At 42.4% G+C, this 12,154-nt stretch overlaps 1 protein-coding gene across 5 annotated transcripts in view; it reads right to left on the minus strand.

Moving 5' to 3' along the window:
• Window positions 1-12,154, minus strand: part of LOC105025374 (adhesion G-protein coupled receptor D2) — an 86,305-nt gene that overhangs the window by 62,161 nt on the left and 11,990 nt on the right. For all 5 annotated transcript variants that reach the window (XM_020048833.3, XM_020048831.3, XM_020048834.3 and 2 more), the window contains 5 exons: window positions 11,095-11,197; window positions 10,778-10,931; window positions 10,396-10,529; window positions 10,106-10,221; window positions 8,552-8,672 (listed from right to left, as the gene is read on the minus strand). In XM_020048833.3, coding sequence (XP_019904392.2) covers window positions 8,552-8,672; window positions 10,106-10,221; window positions 10,396-10,529; window positions 10,778-10,931; window positions 11,095-11,197 — 628 coding nt within the window. The remainder of the gene's footprint in view (window positions 1-8,551; window positions 8,673-10,105; window positions 10,222-10,395; window positions 10,530-10,777; window positions 10,932-11,094; window positions 11,198-12,154) is intronic.

Here is a 12,154-nt window from a genome sequence, read left to right on the forward strand (position 1 = left end):
AATGCGTTTCTTGATTTCCTGAGTAAGGGTTGATGGGAGATATCTTAACAATGAGGAAGATGCAATGACCAATATCTCATCACGGATGAAGAGTTGTTAAGTGATATTTCAACAAGAAGGAAGGGTTGATTGGTGAGGTGGGGTTAGTGGGAGATATCAAAACAGAGGCAGGTTTGGGGTGAGATACAAAAACTGAGGCTGAGTTAGTGGGAGATACGAAAACAGAGGCTGAGTTAGTGGGAGATATGAAAACAGAGGCTGAGTTAGTGGGAGATATGAAAATAGAGGCTGAGTTAGTGGGAGATACGAAAACAGAGGCTGAGTTAGTGGGAGATACGAAAACAGAGGCTGAGTTAGTGGGAGATATGAAAACAGAGGCTGAGTTAGTGGGAGATATGAAAACAGAGGCTGAGTTAGTGGGAGACAGCAAAATAAAGGCCGGGTTTGTGGGAGATACCAAAACAAAGGCAGGGTTTGTGGGAGATATGAGTCAGGGTGTTGTCTTTAAACTTTCAATAGCAGTGGATACCAAGGGTATACTGTTCCTGCCAGTGGCCGCCTCAAACAATCCAACATGAAAAACATTTCCCTCGTAATAATAGCTGTGTGTGAGTGAGAGTGTGTGTGTGTGTGTGTGTGTGTGTTGAACTGAACACCTGTCTGGGAAACTGGACGAGCGTTTTTGTTTTGTAGTGTAGTGGGATTAAAAATAACCGCTCTCGTCTTTGTCTAAGGGGAAAATAAGAAGCTGAGGACACTCCCACACAGACACACCACAACCCGGGCCCACACACAGGGCGCTGCCGTTGGAGGCATTTGGCATTCCCGCCGGTAAATAAGGCTTCGCTCGGCCAAAACATTCCGGACGGATGGGGCGGAGGGGGGCAGTGGGAGGCGGGGCTCACAGCTGTGACAGCTGCGACACAAACGTCTCCCCTGATCTGACCCAACACAACCACCATTAATCAGAGCCAATCACCAGCCAGCGCGGGGGGGGGGGGGTTCAACTCGATTAAATGTATATAAAACTGCATATAAAAGGCCACGACGCCAACTTCACATCACGACCGGAGAATCATGAAATGTGTTGCATTTACAATTCAGTGTTGACGGTTAAGATTTAAATTACACAAAATTCAGTCCATAAAGACAAAACCAAGACACGGTCAATCGAGAAGACAGAGCACAATGGTGGGCCGAATGACATAGAAACAATCCAGCAGGTCTCAAACTTATACCTATGATCTCAGTAACAAACAGACGAAGAAACAATGTCACAAATAAAGCCACAGAACTATCAGAGAAATCTTTTGTGGCCAGCTTTCATCACAAAGACATGGAGCATTCATAGACACTTCATAAGGACTTCAGGTCGATGCGTGGCCTACGACCTACAAAACAGATGATACCAAATCTCCTCGCACCTGGTTTGAACAATATGGCTGCATGCCACCGTTAATAAACAGAAGCCTGATGTTTGCTTATAAAGGATTTCTGAAGCATCTATATAGGCCATATGAAGGCTTCATTAAGCTTTAAAGCTTATTTGAGTGAGGCTGTCTTCTTGGAAAACCCTACAAGTCAGGCAGAAAGGAAACACAGAAGGGAAAGTTCTCATCCCTGCCTACAATTACCTCAGTCAAAGGCTTAGCTCAAAGGGCCTGTCAAAACAGCCACATTCATTCAAACAATCAGTCAAAACACTGTCAAAACAAACCGTCAGAAAAGGACAAAGTGAAAAAAGTCACATTCAATAAATAGAGAAACATTCTTGAACTGATTTTTTTAGTTTGAACATATCTAAGGTAGAATCTCACTGTCTCTCACCCTGCCTCTCTCCTTCAGTCTTAATATCCCACTGTTTCTTTCCTTCGCTAAATTATTTTCTTTCGGCCTCTCACTTTCTCAGTCTCTTATTCTCTCCTTTCTTGGTCTCCATCACTCTGTCTCTCAATGTATTCAATATGTGACTGGAAGTGATATGTTCCACTTAAGATACCTCACCAAAATATATGTATGCACGCAACAACATAAAGATAAAACCTATTCAATTTCCCTTTGCTTCACTTGTCTGTTCAAATACCATTTGAACAGACAGTGATTAGGAAATCCATTTAATTCATTGATTACATGTAATCTTTGACTCAGTGATAGTCATGTTATTGTAAAGCTCTCATTATACTGGTTCTCAACAATTGCGTTATGGTGAAGAACTAAATAAATTAATTCTCTCATCAGTCCTACTATGGTAAAGCACTAATTACATTGGTTAAATTTCACAATATTACAAAAAACATGAATAAAAGCTTTGTGCCCAGCCAACAAGCCACAGGGAAGAGACACATATTTGTGTTCAGAACTTCATCACGACAAATCACAATACATTACAATAAGAAATCAATACATTTATCAGAAGTACCTCGTCACATGGTCTATCAGGATGCTCATGGAATATTAAATATCTCCCCTAAATCATTATGGGAAAACGCAAGTTATGGATAGTCAGTGAAGTGTACATCAACACAATGAATCAGATTAACAACATCCCATAATTAGGACAGTTCATCCTATCAATGTATTTTTAATAGTCAGCATTAAACATGATTACAATGATTATGAAACCGTTCCTGATGTGCTGCTGAATCCATTCGGGATTGAATTTCTATCCAGCACCAGCTATTCATTTCCAAGGAAATTAAAATGCTACTGTCATACTCAGCTCTGTCTAATCAAAGGGCTCCACACAAAAGTGCAAATAAAAACAGTTATTGATTTCCTCCAATTTTCTTCATTGCAACAGGAACAATTGGAGGGACTGAAATTACCCTCTGGTGGATCAATACATTTCCACGAGCTCATTACCAAAGCCACCTCGGCTGCACAAACTCGAAACGTAAAAAAGAATATGTTCCACTTATTTTCCATAACAAGCCTTCCATAGTTCCTGGTTCCTGGGCACAGTGAATGACCTCTCCCCTTTCTGTTTAGCGTTTCCTCAGCCCACCCCCCCTCTCTCAATCCCCCCTCACCCCCCCCGCCATCCTCCTCACCCTTCCCACTCTCTGCTCTTCCCGCCCAGCTCAAAAGTTATTGATAGTTTGAAGTTATGGCCTAATAATAGGATGGTCAATGCATGGGCGGGAGCCCGTTAAGTCTGGTAATGTATGGAGGGGATGTTTTGAATGACATTGCACAGTGATTGGATGACGGAGGGCTGAGCGATTTATGGCCAAGCAAAGCCCCCCCCCCCCCCCCCCATGCTGTTTATTTCCAGCTTGATAAGGAAACAGATGAGGCATGGCAGTATTTATGGTCCACAAGTTCATAAAGAGTTGAAAAGACCAGTGAAATTTAAAGGATGTACTGGGCTTTATGTTTTCAGTGTTTACCTCCCAGTTTGGATGTAAAGGATGTACTGGGCTTTATGTTCTCAGTGTTTACCTCCCAGTTTGGATGTAAAGGATGTACTGGGCTTTATGTTTTCAGTGTTTACCTCCCAGTTTGGATGTAAAGGATGTACTGGGCTTTATGTTTTCAGTGTTTACCTCCCAGTTTGGATGTAAAGGATGTACTGGGCTTTATGTTTTCAGTGTTTACCTCCCAGTTTGGATGTAAAGGATGTACTGGGCTTTATGTTCTCAGTGTTTACCTCCCAGTTTGGATGTAAAGGATGTACTGGGCTTTATGTTTTCAGTGTTTACCTCCCAGTTTGGATGTAAAGGATGTACTGGGCTTTATGTTTTCAGTGTTTACCTCCCAGTTTGGATGTAAAGGATGTACTGGGCTTTATGTTCTCAGTGTTTACCTCCCAGTTTGGATGTAAAGGATGTACTGGGCTTTATGTTTTCAGTGTTTACCTCCCAGTTTGGATGTAAAGGATGTACTGGGCTTTATGTTCTCAGTGTTCACCTCCCAGTTTGGATGAATGGGATATAAAAAACCATTTGACATTTAACTGTGCAATGATTCTATATATACCAAAGATTATTTACATATGGGTGTATTTAGAACCAATGGTTTCCTGGACAAAAAAAACCAAAAAACTAGATTCCAGGACATTAGTCAAATAAAGTGCTTTATAAAATACCAAAAACTTTAATAAAACGGATATTTTAGGAAATGTAGGTTAAATACCCCAGTGTGTTCCACACACATTAAGGTGTTGCACTAATACATTAATGTACATAAATACTGAAATAAAGTGAGGCTTTAGGTACAGATTTTTTCTTTTTCATTTGCCTATCATGACCGGTTAATGTTTAAATAAACAAACAACGACAGGAAACATGGTAAGCACTCAAACAAACTTGTCAAGCGGACGACTGGAATGCCCAATGAAAAAGGCTTGTCAACATTATCTGTTGTATTGATTTAACAGTAAAGGCCAGCAAGCTTAAGCTTTATGTTGCTTTGGCCACCCCATTGAAAATACAATAGCCACAAAAAACGATTTCCTTAAAACTTCCCTTTTTATCACCCGTCAGAATCACTGGAGGTTTTGCGTGCATCTTTCTGTATTTCCTGTATTTCATCATCTTTATGGGCGGCCATTAGAATTTCATAATGTTCAAGTGTGTTTTCCCTCCCGAAGAAATCAATATCATTTGAGCAAGAAGACAGGGTTAGATAGGGTGTGCTACAGTAGATCTCCAGCAGAACTGGTTTGAGCAATACATTAAGTAGCTACAGATTACACCAAACAACAATTCAGCGACAAATATTTCAACAACAAAAAATCTGAAGAAACATTTTCACCTCCAAGACAGTGCAACAAAGCCTGAGCCATGCTGGGTTTAGTGAGAGAACCAGTAAAGGTGTAAGTGAGAGATAGAGAGAGAAGCGTAGAGATAGAGAGAGAAGCGTAGAGAGATAGAGAGAAGCGTAGAGAGATAGAGAGAGAAGCGTAGAGAGATAGAGAGAGAAGCGTAGAGAGATAGAGAGAGAAGCGTAGAGAGATAGAGAGAGAAGCGTAGAGAGATAGAGAGAGAAGCGTAGAGAGATAGAGAGAGAAGCGTAGAGAGATAGAGAGAGAAGCATAGAGAGATAGCGAGAGGGAGCGAGGGGGGGGGGCACCGAACAGGCCTGAAAATCAGCCGGAAAACAGATGAATCCATTTTAAATTGAACACTGGGGACGTCTATTTTCTTCATGTTCCAGTGGAAAAGGCCAGGCTGAAAAGAGTCTGTACAATTAGAAGATCAGAGACAGCACTCTGGATGCTTCCTCTGTGCTGGGCCAAGCGGCTGGGAAACGTCACCAACCAGCCCAGTGCGTTCCACTGATTTCCATTCCCTGGCCATCAAACAAATGCGATACTTCCTAAACTACTAAAAACAGAGCCATGCCGACCATTGAATCAAACACTGAACTGTCCCCTTAGAGATTCCAGTGGTCTTACATCCACAGTATAACCGGCTTTGCGTTTGTATACATGAATTCCTAACAAAGTTATAAATATTTGATTTGTGCAATTCCTGTTGTTTCACAGAATGTCAACTGTCTGAAGCCGTGACACTTTGATACGAATTCTAATCAGAAAGGATGAAAAATGTTTGCATCTTGAGATCTAGGAACAACTTAAATCGCCTGCTACAACGACAGTCCCAAAACACAGAGCAAAAAGTAATTTACTTGAAAAACAGACAACGCAAAGAAGTACAGCCCAATTAAACGATCCTCTAGTTGGATAATTCCGATCATAGAGAGCACTGATCCAATCAGGGACCAGGCTGGTAAAGGTCTGTCTAATGAGGGACAGTACACTGATTCCCAGGTCACCGTGGGCGCCAGGGAACTAGTTCAGCGTAAGCAGACAAAGTCAGACTCTCTTCAAAGGCTTTAAAGCAGAATACTCGGGAGCAGCTGGCTGTTATAGGGCCCACATCGCCACGCCAACCCGAGACGGAGCGCCTGGACGCTATATTAATTCCTACTCAGACATTGGATCTAGCCCTAGCCTGACCCCACCCTTCCAACTGGACAATAAGTGTTCCTCTGAAAAAATGAAAATATGCATTTTATTTCATTGTTACCAATGTATGAGGTTCAGAAGGTATTTACAGTGTCAAATATATAACCTTTTAAAAAATAAAGCTCCCCTACTAGACTGGTGAATTAAATAAAGGCATGATCAGAACCGGCATGTTGACAGATAATGTTCAAATCATCTAATAAATGTACTCACTATTATATTTTAAAATGTTGGTGGTATATATTAAACATTGGTTACCGTCATCTGAGTGTGAATTTTTTAAATGCTCAAATCACGTCACAAATATAAACATGAAACTAGAATTAAAGTGCTTTGAAATAATACAAACATGACAAAAAATCTGTCATTTCTAAATATAGTCGATTTCCATTGCCCTCAAACTCAAATCGTGACCATCAAACCAAACTTTATTTAAAGCGCACACATAGAAATAGAAATCGCTTCAAAGTGTTTAACAAAAATAGATAAGAAATGTTGATAAGCAATGTTCCGCTGCTTGTTTTATAAATTGTATTCCAGTTTTTAAAATTGTATTATTTATTTTTTTAAGTCCCCCCTCTAACAAGGGACCGGTTCTGACCTGGAACACCAGGTGGGCTGAACATATTGTCAGGCAGAGGAGAATGCCAGCGTAGCCCTGCCCTGATGCTTTCTAATGTAACATTAGTTAGCCGTCATTCACGGCCACATAGCTCCACTCCAACTAATAAGACGCTCTGTATTAATTATTGTTAAGATTAAAAAAAATAATGCAATTAAATGCAGGAGAACTATTTATAACAACGGAGCGAGCTCTTCCTTAATGATCTAACTCGGCTAAATCTCTATTGATTTCTTGTTAAATATACGGCTCAATTAAAGACACAACTGATTAAAGATGACTACAAATTGCCAGGAAGGATGTGTGCTGTGTGAGTACAGCTCACCAGGGTGGGGTGTTTCACAATCCTCTCTCTCTGTCCCATTTTCACAGGCATGCAAGAAACAGTAAGTTACACTGGAATTAATGTTTTCATGTGAAAACCAATATTTCTTGAGATGGGTATTAATTATGGGATTGAAGTAAAATGTAGGCTAACTCCTTGTTATGTTGCTGAGATATAAACTAAGAATAGGTGTATTTATGTTTCTAATATTTTATTTGCGTGAGTATAATTAAACTTAATTACAAAAACGGCTCATTTCAATGACAGAACGTAATTTACGTGACTACACAGTACAATATCAGGCTACATCAAAACATATTATAATGCTGGGAGAAGTTGGAATGTAAATTGTCCGCTTATGAATAATAAACTAGCAAAAGTAAAGAAGAAAATGCTTGTGTATTTTTATAGCTGAATATTTCATTTCCACAACATGTATTTAATGATGTGGGGGACAAAAACACGGACCACAATTGACAATCAAAATGCCAGGCTTTAAATTCTGCAGTAGCTCATGAAACCATTTTGTAACTTAGCACTTTCATTGATAAACAGAAGTCTGTTAAACACAAGCACAGTGCTACTCATTTCCTGTCAAAGTCAACCTTGTCTCCAACAAATACAAACGGAAACCTTGAGAGTTTGTTGCTGTCTTTCAAAGTCAGAATAAAAGAATCATCAGTATGCATAATGGAAAAAGAGATCAGATTCAACAAAGAAAAATAAAATGTGTAATGTTTTTTGATGGTCAAAGTCCCTAAAAAAAATTTGCTGAATATTTCTTTTCCACAACATGTATTTAATGATGTGGGGGACAAAAACACGGACCACAATTGACAATCAAAATGCCAGGCTTTAAATTCTGCAGTAGCTCATGAAACCATTTTGTAACTTAGCACTTTCATTGATAAACTGAAGTCTGTTAAACACAAGCACAGTGCTTCTCATTTCCTGTCAAAGTCAACCTGGTCTCCAACAAATACAAATGGAAACCTTGAGATTTTGTTGGTGTCTTTCAGAGTCAGAATAAAAGAATCATCAGTATGCATAATGGAAAAAAAAAAAAAAATTAAAAAGAAAGAAAAATGTGTAATATTTTTTGACGGTCAGAGTCCCTCATCAGCCACATACTGACATTGTCTGTGTTTTTCCCGTCTTTTCATTCGTGTGCTCCATTCTAAGTCGAAGCCTACAACCACATCCACTCACAGAGAGACCAGAGGTCTGTCAGGGAACCCAGGTCTGGTTACATCCATCTCCACTGGTGGCTAATGGTCTCACAATTCCTGTCCATTTCTCACTCAACATGTGCAATCATCTGGCCCTCCACTGGCCAGGACTCCAATGGAACCAGCCCACAGCGAATGACCAACCCATCCCAACACAGACATACCAGTACAGCGCGCTGCCAGAGGAAGAGGCAGGGGGAAAGAGAAACAAAAGAAGGAATTGAGAAGATTGAGCGAGATAGGGAGAGCGAGGTAGAGAGAGAGACAGAGAGAAAGAGACAGAGAGGGAGAGATAGAAGAGAAAAGAAACAATGAAGCCAGAGGTGTGTGTCAGTCAGACGGTCAGTACCTGCGGAGAAGAGAACACTGAAGGAGGCGCGTAAGAGGCGCATGTCGGTGAGTACCTGCAGAGAGTTGAGGAGGATGAAGACATAGGCCATGGCGGTGGAGAAGGGCACCAGGACGCCACAGAGCCAGGTCAGGCCCAGGACCGGCAGCAGAACCAGCACGGCCTTCACCGCAGCCCTGGGAGGGAAAAGGCAACCACAAGCCAATCCATACAGAATGAAGTGCTGGGCACGGCACTAGGAGACACAGTTTCCCCGTTGCCCACCCAACACAGGCCCCTCACAGTGAAACTCCCCGTCCATTCTGGATCAGCTCCATGCTCAACGGGCCTGGACGTGTCTGGCTCCCCGCTGGGCCAAATGGGGCAGGTTGGCAGGGGGATCGGTCCAAACACAACAGGGGTGGCTGGTTAGGCTCATATTGGGACAATTTCCACACTAAATCGCTCCCTAATTTCTGTTTAGGATGAAATTACCTTCCAGTTCAGGTGACTGCTAAACCACACCAGCTGCGGGTAGGCCGAGGGCCCTAGTTTGCTCAGCGGAGGAATGTGTTTAAGTTTCCACCCGGGCCGGCTGACTGACGCTCAACGCCGGCATTGATATTCCTCCTCCACAGAGTTCTTATTGTGACCGGAGCAGCGCAGGCTGAGGGGCAGGAATAACACTTACACGTCCAAATGGTTTCCACTGATACGCCGTAAACAGCACTTCGGGGACACGGATAAGGCACTGCATTAATGGATATCATTACAGCTCGTGTCACAAATTCAAGGCGTTATGCAGAAGCCTCCTTGGAAATGTGACACATCTCACCCACTGTCTGCTGAAAATCTCACGGAATCTACAAGAGGAAAAACACACAGCCAGGCAAACTCCACGTGGCCTTAAAAAACATATATAAAAAGTATATACTACACACTATCGTAGGATAAGCAAACCAAAGTGAGGCAAGTTATGTAGCGTACTAACTGAAACTAAATAAAGTCTCAGGTAATAATTAATCAAATGTATTTTATAATGCCCTTTTTACATCAGCAGTTGTCACAAAGTGTTTTTACAAAATGCCCCATAACAACACATTATACCTGCGAGCAAGGCGTAAAGTGTTATAAGTTCCAATCAGATTAAAAGACAGTACAAGTCAAAGGTTTGACTTCCTCATTCACTTGAAGTGTCCACATTTTTGAGCGGTACTCTATACACACTTATATGTACAGACATTAATGGTTGAGTATTTTGAGCGGTACTGTATATACACTAATATGTACAGACATGAACAGGGGAGTATTTTGAGTGGTACTGTATACTCACTCATACGTACAGACATGAACAGGGGTAGTATTTTGAGCGGTACTGTATACACACTCATATGTACAGACATTAATGGTTGAGTATTTTGAGCGGTACTGTATACACACTCATACGTACAGACATGAACAGGGGTAGTATTTTGAGCGGTACTGTATATACACTCATACGTACAGACATGAACGGGGTAGTATTTTGGCCGGTACGGTACAGCAGCAGAGGCGCTACAGTGCCGTCGTAGCAGCCGTCTCTTCCAGTCGTGGTAATAGTGGTGAAATGGCGCCCCCGTGTGGTGCTCACCTGATCTGCTCGTAGGCCTGCTTAGTGGGACTGCTGGCCACTGGCTGCATGATGGACCTCCTCTTGGCAGTGGAGACGGTGATGACCACCACACGCATCAGGACCAGGATGTTGACCTGACGGCGGGGAACACGACACGCTCTTTACCCCGGTGCCTGACAGGCTGGGGGAACTCAACACATTACGGATGTTGTGTTGAACGCACCCGTTCCGTTCACGTGACAACTCAAACTGGAAACAATGGACAGACATTTTTTTTACGAGCGTTTGCGTGTGCGCGAGACACTCACCGCGATGATGAAGATGACGGGACCGGCGAAGCCCCAGATGACCCCGTTCTGCACGCGGAGCCAACAGTGTCCATCTGCGGAGTACCTCCCTGAGGCAGAGGCCAGGGTAACCGTGACAACTAACACAGGCAGACCTGGAAGAAAGGATTCAGTACTACATCAGTACCTGTCTGTCTGTCTTTGTGCCTGTCTGTCTGTTTGTCTACCTGAATGTCTGTCAATGTGCCTGCCTGTTTGTCTGTCTGTCTGCCTACCTACCTGTTTGTCTGTCTACCTACCTATTTGTCTGCCTGTCTGTCCGTCTGTCTACCTGCTTGTCCGTCTGTCTGTCACAACATCGCCAAAACTCCTGTCTTCCCTCTCCCCTGCGCGTCATACTCACCCCAGCCAATCAGGTAGTAGTATTTCATGTGCTGCTCCTCACTCAGGTTGACTGTTACCACTTTGCTCCAGAGCAGCATTCCCTCCACCAGCATCCAGCAGAAGGCCGCCGTCAAGAACAGGTGCAGCATGGTCGCCACCAGGGTGCAGGCCACCTGACGGGGGGCCAAAGTTCAGGGGTCGGACAAACAACCAACATACGCTTGGTGAGGTCATAGGGTCACGGAGTCGCTCCATGTCAGGGTTAGTCCATGTGATGTGTTGAGCCAGAGGTCACACCGGCGGTAGTAAACAAGATTATTTGGCGCCATGGAATACCTTGCTGTTGACCGCTGAACCACTGAATAGAAGGACCACTTGGGAACAGGCAAGCGCCACAAACAGGTTTCTGTGGACGGACGTCCGGTCCGATTTGGGAATGCTAGACAGAATCCAGACATACACAGCGGTAAAATAACTGAAATACAATCCGTTGAAAAGGTGTTTATCTGGATCCGCAAAACAATGATGTAAACAGGAAGCCACTGAGACCCCCGGAACAAGGATCATTGCAGCATCATATTACATTTAATAACGATTAATGTAATAATCAATTTCATTTGTGTACCGTTAGATGCGTCATTCCCAAGCACAGAAAATGAATCTCCTTGTCAAATCAACTGTTACTGCTGCTCCCATCCCCAGACAATCGGCCAATCGGCAGTACCCGTCCCTATTTGGGATCTCCCGCGGTGACCCTTTGGTTAATTAGCTGCCCTGTGTGTCTGCCATAAACCTCCAAACCGTGCTCTCACACAAACACCACTAATTACTAGATTAGCACTGTTCAATATTACTACCCCCTGAAGACAGAGTATCGGTGAGGTCTATCGAGGGACTCCATACAAATAGAATTTCAAGAAAGGGACAAATATACTTGAACACGGGCCATTGATTTTAATGTCAATTGTACAAATTGTATTCCCATGATTCCAATGGTATATTGCTGGCTGTTGGGACTGAAGTGAGTGTCAATTCTATTTCAATTCAGTCAATTACTCATAGAATAGAATAAGAATAACAAGAAATGTGTTTAACAAATCCTCAATTAAATTAATTTAAATGGAATTTACCTCAGAACCATGGAAGAGGTCATTTACTGAGATGTTAAGAAATGCTGCTGTTAAATGAGGTTTGGTATCATATCTAAATTTATGTAATGTTTCATTATCCCTTTATTTCAACCTAGATCAAGGTAAAATAAAAAGCTTTCAGAGGGATTAGCTAAAGTGTAAATAAGGCTGATCGCTTTTGAATGGCTAAAATACAATGTACCAAATAATTCTAAAGTGTGCTTTTTAAGAAATAAGCCACGCTGGCTTTGGAGTGTGAAATCTGG

This window comes from Esox lucius, chromosome 8, assembly GCF_011004845.1.
Source record: "Esox lucius isolate fEsoLuc1 chromosome 8, fEsoLuc1.pri, whole genome shotgun sequence".
NCBI lineage: Eukaryota > Metazoa > Chordata > Actinopteri > Esociformes > Esocidae > Esox > Esox lucius.